This window comes from Macrotis lagotis, chromosome 7, assembly GCF_037893015.1.
Source record: "Macrotis lagotis isolate mMagLag1 chromosome 7, bilby.v1.9.chrom.fasta, whole genome shotgun sequence".
Lineage (NCBI taxonomy): Eukaryota > Metazoa > Chordata > Mammalia > Peramelemorphia > Peramelidae > Macrotis > Macrotis lagotis.
This window is the reverse complement of record NC_133664.1, coordinates 185,238,612-185,258,854: the sequence shown is the minus strand read 5'-3', so window position 1 is coordinate 185,258,854 and position 20,243 is coordinate 185,238,612. Positions and strand designations below refer to the sequence as shown.

Sequence of the window (20,243 nt, the reverse complement as noted above, 5' to 3'; positions counted from 1 at the left end):
ATATCCTAATGTATGTTACTTGTTAGCACTTTTACATTCCCTTATGACCAAAATCCAGCATTTCATATAAAGCTTTAATCTAAAAACAAATGAATTTTTTTTAAATCTGGAAAATATGCACTCTGTTCTATTTTCTCAAGAAAACAAAAACTTTTTTTGGTGTTGTTTTTTAAACAGTAAACAGACTTTGGCCTGTTCATGCAGGGAAGTTTGGATCTTTAAGATTTAAAATTTTTAAATATTCAAATTTTCTTTGATATCATGAATAGGACAATTGAAAAAAAGGTGAAAAAGGTCTTTCATATACATAGGTTCTTTATTGATTCTTTCCAGTAAAATTAAATCATTGAAGCAAAATTATTTTCAATGATTCAGATAAATCGGAAAGTGTCAAAATCTTCTCCTTAGCATCTACCTCCCCAAAATGAATCAAAATGCTTATATCTGATATTTGTCACTATTACTGAAAACAGTTGGTTCATATCTCTCTATTTTTGTGAATAACCTGGACATTGTTTGGGTCTTCACAATTTTGTACTCAGTTTACATGATTATCTTTTTTTTTTTTATTTGAAAATCGGGGGTATTTTAAAAGTCATTATTTGGGGACTATATTTCAACAAAAATATTGGAAGATGTTTACCCAAATATATGCCTTACTATTTTTTATTTAGGGACCTCTTATTCACAAGGAAGAATCTTCTTGATTATTAACTGTACTATGCTTGAATACAAGATGTAATTTGAACATATTCTGAAAGTAGTGAAAGAATGTATAGAGATTGCTTATTTTTTAAGAATTGCAAAGAAAAGGGAAACTTGTGAGACTTTTGGAAAGCTGGACATGAAACTCTTGTTAACCTTAGAAATATCAATGATCCTATCTGTATAGTAAATAGAAAGCATTGAGTAACCATGTATTTAAATCTGCCTCATGGTTCACCAAATATAAGGAGACATTCTTCTAAAGTGTAAAGAGGAAAGGAGGTAGCAATAATCCATTTTCCTAGATAATCTGAAGCTTTGGATCCCAAGCCCACTGAATACAAATGACTGTGTCTGGCTCTAATTGAAAAAAAAAAGCCTACAACTTTATAAACTTGAATAATATAGATTATAGAATTTATGTTTAGAGGCTTTTTATATTATCTGGCTATTTAATATTATACAATATTTTAATACTATTGATCGCCTTCAGATTTATGTTTTACTAAAACTTCCAGAAGGAGGGCACTACAAGATCTTTTTTACTAAAGACTAAATTGAAAAAGCATTGGCACACTTGCCTTTGAGTGTCCCTTATTCAGTGAAAATTGCCAACACATGTGCCTAAGTGGTTTTGTTGTGCTTATAAGAGATTTTAGTTCACCAGCATCTGCTTTTCCTTTCAATGCACAAGGGACAAATGTGTAATTTCAGTTGTACTAACAAAAGTTGAACGTGTAAATTCCAAGTTCATCAGTTCTAATGATCAGTAGGTCATGTGAGTGAAAAAAATGTAATTTACTTTTAAGTGAAAAAACTAAAAAAGGAATAATGGGATGATGGATTAAAGTTAGAAATGGGTTTAAGAAAGAAATATGGTAATTGCATTAAAAACTAATTTTCTTTGTGAATAAGAATAAATGATTTTTAGATAAAATGATATAAACAGCATACCAGGTTTAGAACTATGATAGATCTGAAATCTAAAACTTTATTTCAGAGGATGCAGAGGAAATAGGACAATTGACAAATTTATAGTGTTCTTTACTTTTACATAATTTGGCCTTAAATACCTATGTAAATAAAATGATTTTCATATCCCCCCCCCAAGTTGTTTATGACAACCTATATTGTATTAAAATAGCAAAGTGTTACTTTTATATTCTGTCCATTTTAAAAAAAAAACATTGCATGTTTATACTATTTGCTACAGTATTTTAACATTTTGAATAAAGGCCATCAGCTGTATGGAGAAGATAAAACAATCACTATTTATTCAGTATTACTGCTTTATGTTTTCAGAATGAAGCTTTCAATGCTAATACAGCGATTGCTTGAAAGCTGCAGTAGCTGTTTCAATGCATTTTATATATTTTTAGAAACCAAAATAAATGCAGATAACTATTTAGTATATTATGTTAAACCAGCAGAGATATAATGGCAATAAAATATATACATGTAATAAATATATCTATCTATCTATATATATATATATGTATAGGAAAAGGGGAAAGAATTTAAAATAGGTTTACAACCAGACATGGTATCCGCCGGAAATATAATTTCTCATATTCCTCTTTTTTTTTTTTTACTATAAGGTACTTGATTAGAAGATTTTATTTGCTGCTGCTTTACACAGAAAATGCCATGTTCACTGATTGTGAATACAGGAAAACAGCTTTTTCATGCTGCTTTGCTTAAATACAAATCACCTTTCTGTAATCTGTCCTATATGTAATTATTCTTTTCCTTTGACTGTCATTTCAAAAATGTATATTTTCTGATTATTATCATGAATTGTTAATGCTAAAAAACTAAGGATAAATATCTGATATTCTCCTATATAATAAATTCCCATGACTAATTGGGGTTTTATTATTTGTGGTTTCTTGAAATATATTGCACAGTTTTAGTTGTAATAAAGACCTAGCAATGCATATCTTGATTATAAAGTTACAATTTTTTTCTCAATATAATAATCATGCTGAAAATATCTTTTTCCTCTATTGAGAGAAATGTCAAAGCCTACTTTTTCAATTGAAGTGAGATTTGTGATAGGATATTTCTATACTGAACACTCATCCCCTCTAATCTCCCAACTGAAACAGATTCTATAAATGCCCAGGTTAAAATTCTTACTTTTTCCCCCTACAATGTACTCCTAGAATTTTATTGATTACAATGGATAATCATAAAAAGGTTTTGTTTTTAATGTGAATGTTCTTATCATTGATTATATGCTTTACCTAGATCATGGGATGAATTAAAGTAGTTATATGTCTGGAAATAAGTGCTAAAAGCAAAGATAGAAGTATGAAGTTCAGAGGAGGAACAAAATTGAGTGCAAGTGTTTGAATCCAGCTTTCCTATACACAAATGATTTTTGACTTTGTATGGAATACCTAGAGTGGGATACACCACCACATATGGAGTGGGAACACACCACCAACACAAAATCAGCATTTATTAATGACTTTTAGATAAGTCCAAGACAGTGATTTAGGATTATATATCCTAGGAAATATCAGAGTCAATATATGAACCGCAGTCTTTATGATTTGAAGCCCAGCTCTATATATGCTTTGCCAAGCTGTTGCCACCATTTTCTTCTATATCAGTTAAGAAACCCAATAACTACATAATGTACACATACAAAGAAATTTCTACAGAAGGATAATCTTACTGAAAAGAAAAAAATATTTTAAAAAGTTCCCAAACAATAAATGTGGTAAGATAAAATAGACAAACATAAAAACATAATGAATTCATTTTCAGAGTTTTCAGAGTAATTTCTAATCTCAGAGAAACTAAGGAACAAGATTGGACATCTATAAAAATGGAATTAGAATCAATGGAAAAACAGACTTATGAATGAAACTTAATGGGATTAATGTTGACCTGCAATTTTTATTTGTGTGAAATTTCTCTCTTCTAAAGCTGACATCAAAGAGTTTATAAAACACAGAAGTTGTGCTTTATCCATGATCATATATTACGCATTAGAGGCATAAATTAAACCCTAATCTTCCAGATAACAAACCCAAACCTCTATCCACTATGCAATGGTATCTCTTAGAACAATTAACTAAACAAAATCAAAAGACTATCATAACTGAAATTATTTATGGATCTTAAAAATATAATAGAGTCTCAAAAGACCTCCTAACCACTAATTTATTTTTCTCCAAAAGATAAAGAAATGAAGTCCTTATTTTCGGTAATTATATAAGAAATAGAAGACTAAATAACAGCACCTGATAGAGAGCCCAAATTCAGCCCAGTCTAAAATATACTCAAAGAATTTCACAGTTTTCAGTTGCACAGAGGGAAATTTTACAAGGACTTCAAGAGAATTAGAATCACCATTTTAAATTATGTGGTATTTCTCATCTTGAACAAGAAATGAAAAGATCAAGAAGTAAATATGCTGCAAGAGAAATTAGCCTATAGCCCAAACTGACCACATAATAAAACTAAGCATTTCTTTCATGTGTTTTATTTACTGGAGTCTTTAAAGACTTTTATGAGTCCAAAATTAGCTCAGGTTTTGACCCTGAAAGAAATCCATTACAAAGTTAAATGTCTTAAAAATAATGGATGCTCAGAAAAAATGGTGCTCAGCAGAAGTTGCATTCCCTTACAAGCAACTTTGATAGCTGAGAAAATTCTAGAATTTATTATTAAAAGAATACTTAGAGCTGCCCGGCATCACCGTGTGGGCGCGCTCTCCACCTGGGGCGGCCGGGGTCCGGCCCGGGGCAGGTTGCTTACTGGGCCTGGGGGAGGGGCGGCGAGTGGGGGAGGCCGCGGAGAGGAAGAGGATGAAGCAGGAGAGGAGGAGGAGGCGCTGCTGGAGCGGGAGCCCTTGCTGCCCCTGGGAGCCCAGCGCGTGTTCTTGCTGCACCCGGACGTCAAATGGGGAGCCAAGAAGCCGACTCTGACCCGAGCTGAACATCAGGTGGCTGAGGCAAAAGCTCTAGTGCATACTTTGATAAACTGGTCAGTGGAAGAGACCATGATTGTATCAACAAAAGCCCCAGACAAGAAACTGGTTTTTGGCAAAGGAAATTTTGACCTTCTGACAGAAAAAATTAGAGGATCACCACAAATAACTTCTGTCTTCCTGAATGTAGAAAGAATGAATCCACCAACAAAGAAAGAACTCGAAGCTGCCTGGGGAGTAGAAGTATTTGACGATTCACAATTGTTCTTCATATTTTCCACTGCAATGCTATGACTAAGGAAGCTAAACTTCAGATTGCTCTGGCTGAAATTCCTCTTCTCAGGTCAAATCTGAAAAATGAAGTTGCTCAATTAGATCAACAAGGTGGTGGCTCTCGATATATCATGGGATCAGGAGAAACATTCATGCAAATACAACAACGTGTGTTAAAAGAGAAAGAAATAAAAATTAAGAAGGCCCTGGAGAAGCTTAAGAAAAGAAGACATCATCTCAGAAGTCAACGTAAGAAGCGTGAGCTACCCATTATTTCTGTAATGGGATACACAAATTGTGGAAAAACCACTTTAATCAAAGCTCTGACTGGGGATGCAGCAGTTCATCCACGTGATCAATTATTTGCTACTCTGGATATTACAGCCCATTCTGGATCTTTGCCTTCCCATATGACTGTTGTTTATGTAGACACCATTGGATTTCTTTCCCAACTTCCTCATGAACTCATTGAGTCCTTTTCAGCTACACTAGAAGATGTTGCTTACTCAGAGGGAATCATCCACGTGAAGGGACATCAGTCACCCAGAAACTGACCTCCAGAAAGCAAGCGTTTTGTCTGTTCTAAAGAATCTGAATCTATCAAACCAGTTACTAGGTTCAATTATAGAAGTTCACAGCAAGGTGGATTTAGTAGAACGGTATGAACCTATAGAACCAAATTCTATAACCATTTCTGCACTTCTTGGTCATGGATTGGAAAAACTGAAAGCAGAAATAGAAAGTGCAGTTCTGAAAGCAACCGGAAAAAAGCTTCTCACTCTTAAAATTAAGCTGGAAGGAGCTCAGCTAAGCTGGCTTTATAAAGAAGCAACTGTACAGGAGGTTGATGTTATACCTGAGGATGGAACAGCCAATGTAAAAGTCATCATAAGTAATTCAGCTTATGGCAAGTTTAAAAAACTCTTTCCAACATAATAATGTATTTATTATATTATGGAATAATTCAGTGTTTTAAGCATTCTTAAGGAATGCTGCCTAAATACCAAAATAGTTACTCCATTCTGCTTCACATTTAAGATATGTTTCCTGCTATGTGAAGTGACAGTGACAGCAAGCTCACCTTGAAAATGGATATCAGATTATGTTAATTATGAGTTGCTCTATTTAGATAAAAATTACACTGGTTGAATCACCTTTCAATTACAGAAATTTGTTAGATCCTGAGTGCTGCCTTCATTTGTTTATCTGTAAATAAATATTTATATTAAAAAAAAAGAATACTTAGCATTTAGAAAAGTAAGTAGTGATCACATCACAAAGAGTTTTACATGACATCAAGAATAGGTCATGCCAGATTAATCTTTTCTTTTTTCTTTTTTGACATCATTACTAAACCAGTGGATCAAGGAAATACTGCAAATAGTTTTACCTAGGCTTTAGCCAAACATTACTAAATCTTTTTATACTATTATCAAAAGATAGGAGTTATATGGAGTACCAGACCTAGAGTCAGGAAGACCAATCTTTTTGAGTTCTAATCTGACTTCAGACAATTACTAGCTTTGTGACCTAAAACAAGTCACCTGCCCCCATTTGCCCCATTTCCTCATCTTTAAACTAAATTGAAGAAGGAAATGGCAAACCATTCTGGTATCTTTGCCAAGAAAATCCAAATGGGACCAACAAAGAATCAGACATGACTAAAATGACCGAATAGCAAAAAATTTAAAGCCATAAACTTGAGTTCAAAAATATCAATTTCATAAATACAAGAAAAAGATATAATTAGATGGCAATTTGTATTATAAATGGGGTATTATATTATAAATGAATGAATAAATAGCATTTATTAACTCTTTATATGTCAAACACTTTGACTTAACACTAATAGTTATTCATTATCATTGAAGAAACTACACATAGGAAAGTGGTAGCCAGCAAAAGATAGTAAGTCAGGAGGATGGTGAATAGAATCAGATGACATCACCTTTCCAGGACCAATGACTTAATTATTAGGACAAAAGATAGAGAGCAGAGGCAAAAAAAAAAAAAAAAAAAGACGAGCTATGCATGTGCAGCAACAGAGTATAGGACAAAAAATTGGAAGGGATGAGAAACATGTCAGAGAGCCATTTGGATATAATGGGGCGAGGAAATTTGCACTCACCAGTTAAGATGCCTGGGTCACAAGGCAGAAATTCCAAAGGTGAAAAGATTAAATCCTCCAGGATTTGGTTTCTAGAGATCTAGAATGTGCAGAAGGGATTCACAACAGCATAGATGAAAACATGACTGGCAATGGGTACCATAGTTTGGGAAAGAGAATGTCCAGAAGAGGTTATCCAGAAGGGTAAAGAGCTTTGACTCCATACTGTGTGAGGATGTATTGAAAGAACTTAGAATGCTTAAGAACTTGATACAGCATATGGGGCTATATGATGATTATTTTTGAGTATTTAAAAGTTCATGATATTCTGAGGGTTCACATTCCCTTAAATTCACAGCTCATGCATTCATTCCAATAAGTTAATTTTTATTATTCTGTTGAAAGATACAATTAATTAAAATCAAAATTACTTAATGTTAAATAGCATAAAAGTATTTTGCTCCATAAAACTAGGTAATATGTTCATAAAGACATCTCATTGGGAAAAATGGACATACATAGGGATCATCTGAGAATAGGAGATAGCCATAAGCAGGGAACACATATGGTAAGGGAAAATGAGTTAAAAGTTCAATTTATTTTGATGTCTTCTGGTCATACTCACTAGTATTTTAAGTATTTACTATGTACCAGACACTGTGCTAGACACTGAGGATACAAAGAAAAGAATACACTCAACGAGCTCACATAATGGAAGAGACAATGTACAAAAGATACAGAATAGAGGAAAAATAACCTAAAGAGGGAAGGTACTAGTAAAAGAGGTTGGGACCTAGAAAGACCTCCTGAAGAAGATGGGATCTGAGCCAAGTTTTGAAAGAAACCACTGGATTTAAGTGAGGAGGTAGAGCATTAGGGAGAAGGCACTGAAAAGACTCAAGAGAAAGGAGTATCATGTACAAGAAATAGCAAGGCCGTTGCCACTGAATGAATCATAGAGCATATAAATGGAAATAAAGTGTAATATCCAAGAGAAAAAAAGCAGAGTGGTGAAAGGATTTCTGTAGAGCTTTATTCTGTTTTTTTTTTTTTTTTTGCAAGGCAAATGGGGTTAAGTGGCTTGCCCAAGGCCTCACAGCTAGGTAATTATTAAATGTCTGAGACTGGATTTGAACCCAGGTACTCCTGACTCCAGGGCTGGTGCTTTATCTACTGCACCACCTAGCCGCCCCTTATGTAGGGCTTTATTCTGCAAGAATCTGCAAGATTCTACATGTAATAGGGAGCCACAGAATTAAGGAGGCTATATGATAAGAGTTGCTTGAGTTAGGAGAAACTTGGGATAGGAAGACTAACCAGAAGACTATTGTAGTAATTCCAAGTGTGAGGTGATGAATATCTACACCAGTTTGCTGGCTGTGAGGGTAGAGGAGACTATACAAAAAAAAAACATTTTGTGAAGGCAGAATGGACAAGACAGCAATAGATTGAATTTGTGAAGTGAGTGCAGTTGAGATTGTAAATCTGAGTGACTGGGAAAAGGATGTTGTGCACGTGAGGGAAGTTTGGAAGAGAAGAGGATTGGGAAGCAAAGATAAGTTCTCAATTGGACATTTTGAGTTTGAGATGCCTCTGGGATATTTAGTTCAAAGTGCCCAAGAGATGGTTGATGATATGAGATTGGAGCTCAGGAGAGAGGTTTGGGCTGGGTATATTTATATATATATATATATATATATATATATATATATATATATATATATATATATAACTGAGAAGCATCTGCATCAAAATCATTGCTGAATCAAGGTGAAATCATCATATTCTCCACTCTCCACTGATCTCTTCTATTAACTGGTGCTTTTTCTTAGCCCTATTCTCGTTGCTGCCACCTATTGGGCATTGGCTCATATCCATTGAAATTTCAACTAGCATCAGTTCCTAATATTTCAGCATTATGTTTCTATGGTCCCTGATGAGCTATAAGCACTTAAAAGAGATGTATCATAGCATAAAATTCTAAATATTTAAATTTAAATATTCATTCCATTCTGTGGATCATAGCCTTTTCATACCTACCTATTCTGTTCAACTCCTAACCATGTGTTTTCATAACAAAGCTAAAGGTGATTCGTACAATATGATGAAGACCTGCCTATGTCCTATTAAAAAAAGGCAGAGAAAGGACAGATAAGGATACAGAATAGAGGTTGAATTTATTATATACTTTAAAAGAAAAGTAAACTCCATAATAGAGACCAGTAGTTTTATGTACAATCCTCTTTATCTGCCCTACTATGTGCATGCAAATGTATATCCTATTTGGTGCTTATTGATTTCAGAATAAAAATAAAAATTAAAATTAAAAAATTAAATTAAAAATTAAAAAATAAAGTCACTTATATAGAGGGTTAAGTATAACATAAAAAATTGGAAAATAATTTTTACCTATTAACTTAAATTCTCTTTATTTCTCTTCCCAGACATTGTCTAAAAACTTAAAAGCCAGAAGAGATGGAACAATATATAAGGACTAGATAACGATCTTTTGAAAATTAAGACATAAATCAACTAAAATAGGGTCAGGGTCAATCTCAGCTTTCCATTACCTGATCAGCCTATGTCCTTTGCTGTTTTGATTAGTAATTTTCATATATTATTGATTTTTTCATTTTTTTTACTAATGGAAATTGGGAAGTAGCTAGGTGATACAGTGGAGAGAGCACTGGACCTGGAGTTAGGGAAAATTTAGCTGAATTTTAGTAGATACCAACTCTATGACCCTGGGCAAGTCACCTAACCTTTATTTGTCTTAGTTTCCCTAACTGTAAAATTGGCATACTACTACTACTAATAATAATACCTATTTCTTCCAATTGTTTTGAGAATCAAATGAGATATGTTTGAAAAGTTCCTGTCATATAGTAGGTACTATAGAAATGTTTAATTTCTTTCCCCTTTTTGTCTTAATATCTATAATTTTAACTTTTCCTCTTCTTTAATTTTAGACTCTTTTTTCAAATTAATTTTATCAGAAATCTATCCAATCAAAAAACTTAGGTCCAGAACAGACTCAAATTATAATTACAGTAGATCTTTTCATAACCCTTAATTTATTTTAGGAAATGATTGTGATATCATTGCTAAAGAGAATAGCTGTACTTTTTCCACTTCTGTTTTGAATCTTTAGCTGAAAACTCCCTTATTTTTTGTTCCTTTGCATTGAAGAGAAAATATTTTTAATTAGTTTATTCCAAAGTCATCTATACTTTATATTCTTAGTTGCTTTGCTGGAAACATACACATGCAAATATACACACAGTTGCTTTCCCCCCAATCTTTGTAGTTTTATTACATTTTATTCAATTTTTAAAATTTGTGGTTAGACTTTTCCAAAAAGTAAGCCAGAGTTAGCTATTAAAATTTTCAGATGATATACGATTGGAGGGAAAGATTTTTTTATCCCTCTTTTCCCTCAGCTTTCATACTTACATGTTTCTTAACATCTAGATACTTCTTTCTTTCTTTATTTGTTTTTTTAGGGTTTTTTTTTTTGCAAGGCAAATGGGGTTAAGTGGCTTGCCCAAAGCCACACAGCTAGGTAATTATTAAGTGTCTGAGACCAGATTTGAACCCAGGTACTCCTGACTCCAAGGCCGGTGCTTTATCCACTACACCACCTAGCCACCCCCTACTTCTTTTTTTTTAAAGAAAGATTTTATTTGAGTTTTACAATTTTCCCCCCATTCTTGCTTCCCTCCCCCCACCCCCCACAGAAAGCATTCTGTTAATGTTTACATTGGTTCCATGTTATACATTAATCTCAGTTGAATGTGATGACAAAGATATCATATCCTTAAGGAAGAAAAATCAAGTATGAGATAGTAAAATTACATAATAATATAACTTTTTTTCCTAATTTGACAGTAATAGTCTTCGATCTTTGCTCAAAGTCCATAATTCTTTCTCTGGATACAGATGTATTCTCCATTGCAGATAGCTCAAAATTGTCCCTGGTTGTTTCACTGAAGGGATGAGCAAGTCCATCAGGGTTGATCATGTTACTAGGGTATACAATGTTTTTCTGGGTTCTGCTCATCTTGCTCAGCATCAGTTCATGCAAATCCTTCCAGGCTTCTCTGAATTCCCATCCCTCTTGGTTTCTAATAGAACAATAGTGTTCCATGACATACATATACCACAGTTTGCTAAGCCATTCCTCAATTGAAGGACATTCACTTAATTCCCAATTTTTTGCCACCACAAACAGGGCTGCTATAAATATTTTTGTACAAGTGATGTTTTTACCCTTTTTTATCATCTCTTCAGGACAGTAGTGGTATTGCTGGGTCAAAGGGTATGTACATTTTTGTTGCCCTTTGTGCATAGTTCCAAATTGCTCTCCAGAAAGGTTGGATGACTTCACAGCTCCACCAACAATGTATTAGTGTTACAGATTTCCCACATCCCTTCCAACATTGATCATTGTCCTTTCTGGTCATATTGGCCAGTCTGAGAGGTTGAAGGTGGTATCTCAGAGATGCTTTAATTTGCATTTCTCTAATAAGTAATGATTTGGAGCAATTTTTCCTATAACTATGGATTTCTTTGATTTCCTCAGCTGTAAATTGCCTTTGCATATCCTTTGACCATTTGTCAATTGGGGAATGGCTTGTTTTTTTGAAAATTTGACTCAGTTCTCTGTATATTTTAACATCTAGATACTTCTTAATCACATATGTAAAACTATTTTCTTTCAGATCAGAAGTTTTATTTGCTACCCAATTTTTCATCTCATTTCTCTCTTTCCCTCCTTCCTTTGTCTCTCTCTTCTCCCTTCCTCTTCTTTCTCTAGTCTCTGTCTCTGCCTTTCTGAAAGGTATCTTACATAATTCTCTCTATCTTTGGATTGACCTAGTAGCATCCTTCAAGCAAGGGAACATCTTGATATGCTTCTGTCAATTTGATGACAGGAAAAAATGTTTGTAGTTCCTACTCTTTCCAGGGATTTGGATGTAAGAGGGGAAAATATATCTAGGATGAAGGGTACTTTTGTTCTTGTTATATTTTGAAATAAATATTCCTTTGTAAGAAGCTATTTGACATTAGTCTAAAAATCATGGAGCCTTTCCTTTGGACTCAACAGCTGAAATCTTCCTTATATGTTGTGTACCCTATTAGAATGTGAGCTACTTGTAAGTAGGGAATGTCTTATTTTTCCACTCATCTTCTCAACTCTTACCACAATGCTTTGCATGTATATGATAAGTATTTAATAAATGTTTGTTCTTTCATCAATATAGAGGAGACATTATGCATCAACTCTTATTGGAAAACTAATAACTGGCAATTGATATTAGGGAAAATAAACTGCAATACGATTTTTAGAATTAGGCATAACACAAGTCAGCAGCCAGTTAGTTTAAATTTGATGTTGGGATGAAATGAGGTACTGTTAGACCACTGAGCAGTTAACAGAAGAAAGTTTACTTAATCCTCCATAGAATATTCAACAAAGATTCGGTAGAAGTTAGCTTCCATAGATGTGGCCCCATTTATCTCCATATGAAAAAGTTTCTGGTCAACAGGACAATATATGTTGATTCTGACATCAGCCAAGTCTGAAGAGCCTAGCCCTATGTAGGAAGACATATCAATATGGTCAAAGGTTATCAGGAAGTTGATATGTCACAGCCTGAGCCTTGTCCTAATCCTAGGTCAAAGTTCCTGTGTCACCTTTTTTAGGGGGGGAAACTAGCTTAATTCAAGTGGTGGGAGGCAGGAAAGGAAGGAAGAGGAAACCCTGGCAGCCTCTGATCCTATCTCAAGGGAATTGAGCCAATAGTTGTAGATCACTTCAAGTTCACAGTGTTGCTCCTAGAATTCAGCATGGGGGATGAGGCTACCCAGCTTGCTAATGTATAATTTGAAATAGTGACTGTCTACATATCTGGTGAGGCCAGGGGAATTTCAACTTTTTTCTCATTTTACTCATTATTCTTTTTGAATGAATATCATTTTCTCTCAGATAACATAAAAATTCAACACTAAAAAGTCATAGGCCATTAGTGAGTACAATTTCTAATAGAAACAGGTTATTGCTGGACATCACAAAGTCTTTTCATGGATTATAAAGGAGCACATGGACTGTACACTAAAATTCCAATACTCCTTTGAATTCTTTAAAATGCAATGTGATGGTTCATTTAAAATAATACTATGCTGAATATGAGGCTATTTCAAATGAGTTCTGAGGAGTAAGTTAACTTGATTTTAAATGCATAGTCTATTTTATTTTCTTTAATAGCCCTATAAATAGTCTTCTCTTGGTACTTAAATCTGAAGAATTATTTTGAATAAAAATATGAAATGATTTTTCTAATCTAAAGTTGCAAAAATTTAACACATTAAAGAGCATGTTCCTTTAAATTAAAAGTAGTGCTTTAGTTACGGTGCAAAATGACAATCACTATAATGTATTTCCTTTTTTATTTAAATCAAATTTTTTTTTACATTTACTAGTAGAAAGATAGGTAGGGTCTAGGTTACGCAAAACTTGGAATCTTGAACAGGGAAATTCATATTTGAACCTAGAGGTGAAAAGGAGTTGCTGGAATTTATTGAGTTGGAGAAGGGTAACAAGATCAGACCCATACCTTAGGAAAATCACACTGACAACTGAGTGTAGAATGAATTGGGGTGGAGGGGACAGATTTAAGGTAAGGAGGCCAGCTGAAAGATTATTGCAATATTTCAGGTAGAGAAGTGATGAAGTCTTCTACTAGTGGAACTTTGTGAGTGTACCACCCTCCCCATTTCCACCTTTGAGATCATTAGTTTGCTTAAAAAATTTAGTTTGTGCTATTCCCTACATGAAGCCTTTCCTGCCCTGTCCCCAATTGCTAGTTGCCCCCCCCGAACAAAAATCTTTATTTTTGCATATTCTTGGGTGCAAGTATCTGTGGGCAGGGACAGTTTCATTTTCTTTGTATCCCCCAAAACCAACCTGGCATATAAGCCTTTGATGCTGTCAGTCGAGGATTTATGGAAAATTATGTCAAAAGTTGGTTGACTGAAGAAATTCCTCAGTATTGGGTGTCAATTTCATGTTAGTGTGCATACCTGGGTTCTGGATGTGGACGATGCTCTCGAGATTTCCCAGTTAGCAATGGAGTAAAAGAAGGCTATGTCCTTGCTCCCATACTTTTTAGCATGATGTTTTCAGCCATGCTATCAAATGCCTTCAATGAGGATGAACATGGCCTCAAGGTCATCTGTCACACTGATGACAAATACTTTAAATTGAAAAGGCTATAAGCCAAGACCAAAGTGGAGGGTGTGTTGGAGCATGATCTTCTGTTTGTAGATGATTGTACACTCAATGCAACCTCTGAAGCTGAGATGCAACAAAGTATGGATTGATTCTCTGCTGCTTGTGCTAATTTTGATCTAACAATTAACACCAAGAACACACAGGTGCTCCATAGCCAGCACCACACCATCCATATGTGGAACTCTGAAAGAATACAGGAGAGAAGTATTAGACTGACTACCAAACTGGAGGTCCACAAAGCCTTTATGTTGACCTTATTGCTATATGCCTGTGAAACCTGGACATTCTTCAGCTCCATATCAGGAAACTGAATTGCTTTCATTTAAGATTTAGGAAGATTCTGAAAGTCATCTGGCAGGAGAAAATACTAGACACCGAGGTCCTTTCTCAAGCCAAACTGCTGAGCATTCCAACATTACTGCAGAAAGTGCAACTATGATGAGGCTGGATATGTTATTATAATGCCAAATGTACCCTTGTCAAAGAACAAAACAAAACTATTTTGTGAAGAACTCACAGAGGGCAAACATTCATACGGGGTTCAGAAGAAGCAACACCGAGACACGCTGAAGATTTCATTGAAGAACTTTAGAATTGGTTGTACAGCATGGGAGACACTGGCACAGGACCACCAGCATGGCATGCCCTCATCAGTAAGGGGGCTGCACTCTATAAGGAAGGAAGAAATGAAGCAGCTCAAAGGAAAAGTGACATGTGTAAGTTTAGAGTACCCATGCCAAGTATGCACATGGACTATTTGTGCCCAACCTGCATTCTGAGGTCATATTAGTCTGATCAGCCACAGTCAGACACACTGTCATTTTCATCAAACATAGCAACGTCATTTTGGTCCGGTTTGATAACAAAGGACAAGAACCATCCCCAGCACCAACCTGGCACATAAACATGTAATAAATGTTTATTTATTGACAAATTAACACTTTTTTTGATGTTAGCAGCTGCATCACTTAATGAAAAACAACTCATACCCCAAATTTTGAAATCTGAAGCCAAAATGTTTAAGGACATTTAGTGGACTGAGGTTGGGAGAACGGGTATTTGGCTACCCCATGGTCTCAAATGGATGGACTCCAGAATGTTTTTATTTGGTGCTAATTTCCTAAGTCTGACTTTGAGCTAGGAAAGTGAGGCCTAAAGGAATGCAATAACACAAAAGTGGATGTTTACTTTTCTTTACTTTTAAGGAGGAGGCACACTCATATTTGGGCTATGAGGGGTCTAGTTATTTCCTCTGATTCTAAGATCTAGGATCCACGAGGTTCGTGAGGTGAGAAGCTAAACTTAGTAGTCCTTGAGCCAGGACCTTTCCATTTGCTAAGGTTGAGAAAAACCTTTGGATGGAAAATTAATTTGTGAGCTTTTTGGCAAACAATGGAGGCATGTAGAGACTGCATCAATCATAGCATTTCTAGGGTCAAAAAGACACAAGTGCATAAATATAAATTTGGTTATATTTTGGTATTAGGCAATATGTTGCAAAGAACTAAAGTGGATTAAGGGTGACTTAAATTCAATGCATCCTGGCTGTGACCTTAAATAAATCATTGAATCTACAATACCTCAACTCATAAGATTATAAGTTGCAGAAAGATTTTTAAAGTACATTTCCTTACTAGAAATATAAATTACTACATTAGACTCATATCTATTTGCTATCTCTGTGTCTGTCTCTGCCTCTGTCTCTGTCTGTGTCTCTCTTTCTGTCTCTCTCTCTGTCTCTGTCTCTCTCTCTGTCTCTCTCTCTCTCTCATTTCAAAGGCCCAAGAAGAAACCTCAATTGCACTTGTTCCTTACATGTAGGTTTCACAAAGTTCACCAGCAAAGGAAATATTTCATACGATGGCCATAGTTATCTTTCTGCACCCCAAGGATGAAAATATTTGCTATGTTGGTGGAAAGCTGGAACACTGAACATTATCCTCCTCTAACTTGATCATAACTGTGACTGTGTCTTCAACTTGCTCTCTAGACTATTAATCCAAAAACACTTGCCAAGGTAGAAACTAATTCTAGTTCAGAATCTGAAATAGTCAATCTCTCTGAGCTGGACAGGCTACAAATCCCCTAAGTCTATGTAACCATTCTGAAATCTCTCCATGACTTGCAGGAATTCATATCAATATGTGACTATGCAAAGGCTGAAACAAAAACCAAAGTTCTCCTGCTATATTATTATAAAGAGAATGCAGTAGATACTAGCAAAGACAGAATAAGCCTATTTTTTATTAAATTATTACAGAAGTAAAAATTTCTTTAAAATGGAGGTAGATATTTTCAAGTATATATAACTTTAACCATTTGTGTTTATGTTTTAATAAGTTTATGAAAAAGTCTTACTGTTTAGATAAAAGTATACTGATCCCTTCTTTTTTTTTTCTTATTTCGTTATTCATTCTGAATTTCATAAAAAATGCCCATACTTTTTGTCCCCTAAGATCTTCTTTTCTGCAAATGTAGAGTCTTACACAAGGGGGCAGCAGTTATCTTTAATATTTTAGTGGCAGCAATCTAAAGAAAAAGAATTGGGTAGAAGATAGTAATAGTAAAGTGTCATATAGTTGGGAGCTTTGGGTTTCCTCTTTGATTTCATTTGATTTAGTGTTTGTAAAACAGATTGGATTTGATTGCTCCCCAACCCCCACATTTTCCTTCAAACAGGAGCAATAGTAATAATAGAAATATTTTTTATTAATGGCACTCAGCTCAGCCCTGAAATATAAAGTAAAAATGTCTCAAAGGTCCTTTAGTTGATGATTTCTAGTCAATGGCAATTGAAAATAATGGTGGACAAGATGGCTTTTAAATGAGCATATTTTCATTATAAAATAAAACATCTAATAACTCATATCACAGAAGTCTTGGGGCAGCTTTCAGGAAATTATTTCTTTGTTATCCACCAAGACAAAGATATAAAGGGATAGATAGGAAAAGGACTATGATTCCATTGGTATAAAGAAATCCTATGTAAGAAAATTCCCTGTCTTAGTGCACATCTGCATCTTCTCTGAAATTCAAAGTCATAAAGAGTTGCCTAGAACACAGATATTTAGTGGCTTGCCCAGGGTGGCAAAATCAAAGATTGGATTTGAACTCAGATGTTCTTGGCTCCTAGGCCTACTTTTTTATCCATTCCCTCACTCTGTCTCTCTTAAAATTTGAAAATGAATTTAAAAATCTTATGTAAACCTTTACCAAAAAAACCTTCACACCAGCCATTCAGGTTTTCTTGTAAACTCCTAATCAAAATGTCCTGAAAATGAGGAAAGGTGCTGTAGAGAGAGAATCATTGGAAGACTATTGACTCACTGAATAGACTAGATTATATAAATAAGATATATCATCAGCAAAGAAAATGTTTATGGAATCAATTGGTAGAGAGAACCACCAAGCAGCTTACTTAAATAATCAATGTTGCAAGAATACTGTGTCTCTGAAGAAAATTGCCAAGAGATGTTTTTAAGTCTGTTTACAAAAAATCATCTCACATTATGTTCTCTCCTTCCTTGAACCAACACTTTCTCTATACCTTTCTTCAGGATAAGCTGCTACCAATGAAGCTAGTATAAGCATCAATAATCCCATGATTAAGTTTATCTAGGTTTGTACTCAAATGTCAACCAAGAAAAAGATAAGAGCTGTTATTACTTTTGCCTTAAAAAAGAATATGATACTTTAGATCATTCTTTTGGGCTCATATCTCATGAGGCAGATTTTTAAATGCTCCCAAGTTTATAGTTTGAAAGTGTAGTTATCTAATAAAGTGATCATGTATACTAGTAAAGGAGCAAAAACCCCAAACAATGAGCTAGGTGGTGGAGAAAGGAGGTATGGAGTGAGTTGATTCTTCTTTAATGGTCCCAAGTTCTATTCTATGAACTAAGGGACACTAAGAAATTAACAAGATCAACCAAAAATGTTAATGAAAAATAGATTAGGTCTATCAAATGCCATCTTAAAAGATTTTTTTAAAGGGCATAATTAGAAATGGGCAACTGTTCCCATCCAAAGGGCATGCTGCAGATAATATGGAACTGGGTCTCAGTAACAATAATTGAATTTTCAGTGTGAACGTTAACAACTCAGAAACTGGCAAATACTACAAACCAGGGCTTGATTTAATGTTTTGTTGATTGTCTAGATTTAAGAAAGTGAATGAAAAACTGCTAATAATGCAAATTAAACTTAAAACTGTCACTTTTATATTCCCTCACCCCCGCTTTAAAAAGTCAGTTGCTAAACATTTATAGTCCACCCATGCAAACCAGTTGAAGAAAGACAAAGAGGATGGTTTCTTGTACTTGTTTTTCTCTTGGTATGTTACAGGTACCAGAGATACTGTTTTAAAATAACAAAAACATAGTCATACTCCTTGTATTGTTTCTCTAGAAGAAACCTTTTGTGATCTACCATGGAGACCTAAAGGATTTGAGAAAAGGTAACTGCAGATATTCCTGCCACCAGATACCAAGGTTACATTGCCACTTAATTTCTCCCCAGGAAGCATTTCCATCTCTCTCTCTCTCTCTCTCTCTCTGTTTCTTTGTCATCTGTTCAGAAATTCCCAAAATTTCCATTGTACAAAAGAAAAACCCTGTCTTCCAGTCCTCATTTCACATTAGTTTCCTTTTTGTCCTAGCTGGGGGAAAATATAACTCTCAGGGTTGGCATTATAGGCACACACCACAAACACACACACACACACACACACACACACACACACACACACACACAAACAAACACAAACATACAGACTTCCTAAAAGGAAGCTAAATTTTAACCTTTACCATAAAATTATGACAATATAAAATAAATATCCATGTACCAAAGAGAGCAGAATTTCATGGCACTCAAAAATTTATAAAGAATACATTTTTTAAAGTTATCATAATTTTTCCCTTGTGTGCTGTATCTTAAGTACCTGTCTACATTACCTATTGCCTTTGATGTCCACTCTTAGTTGAAATTCTGCTCATAGGATATGAATTCACAGACCTTCACCATATTGATCAATGTGCTCCATGAATATTCTAGCTAGCTTTGTCAACTTACCTTTTAAAATATAATGTTCAGAAATGAATAATTCTTTCAATATAGTCTAACTAGTGCACATGTTGTGAGACTATTAGTTAATTTACTTTTATTAATGCAGTATAAAATTTTATTGGTGTTTTAGGAAAAGTTATATTGTTTGCTCATACTGAATTTCTTGAAGGCTAAATTCCACAAGTTTTCTTCACAATGTTGTTGGTTCTCTCCTATCTTGATTATGTATTATTTCTTTGAACCCAGTGTAGGATTTTATATTTACCTATATTAAAGGTAATCTTTTTATCTTTTCTAGCTTTATGTACTTTGACAATTGAGAAGCATATAATCTTTGTCTTTATCCAGGATAGTCATAAAAATATTGAACAGTATAGGGATAGACTCAGTGGTCTGCTAGACTTTTCTTTTTTTTAAAATTTATTTAAGGCAATGGGGTTAAGTGACTTGCCCAAGATCACACAGTTAGGTAATTATTAAGTGTCTGAGGCAGAATATGTACTCAGGTCCTCCTGACTCCAGGCCCAGTGTTCTATCCAATGCACCACCTAGCTGCCCCCTGCTAGACTTTTCTATCCAGATTGATATTGATATATTATTAGTGAACATCTTTTGAAGTAAAATTTTTAAACCAACTATGAATCTATCCCTATTTTTCCATCTTCTCAACAAGGATATCATGCCAGACTTTGGTAAATATCTTGTTCAAATACAGTGACTCAATATCTTTCACATGTCTCTTCCTAATAACTAAATATAAAAAAAAATGAAGTTAGTTTGGTATAACTTTTGTGTATGACCACATGCTGAAATCTCTCAAGTATTCATAAATTACCCAATTTGTAGTCAGATGACCT

General features: G+C 34.5%; 1 protein-coding gene across 1 annotated transcript; it reads left to right on the top strand.

Moving 5' to 3' along the window:
- Positions 1–80: 80 nt before the first annotated feature.
- On the top strand, positions 81–8,693 carry LOC141493211 (putative GTP-binding protein 6). Its single transcript, XM_074194203.1, is given in 3 exon segments — positions 81–4,898; positions 4,901–5,448; positions 5,450–8,693. Coding segments are annotated over 3 exon segments (1,626 nt in total). The 5' UTR covers positions 81–4,228; the 3' UTR covers positions 5,858–8,693.
- The last annotated feature ends 11,550 nt before the right edge of the window (positions 8,694–20,243 follow it).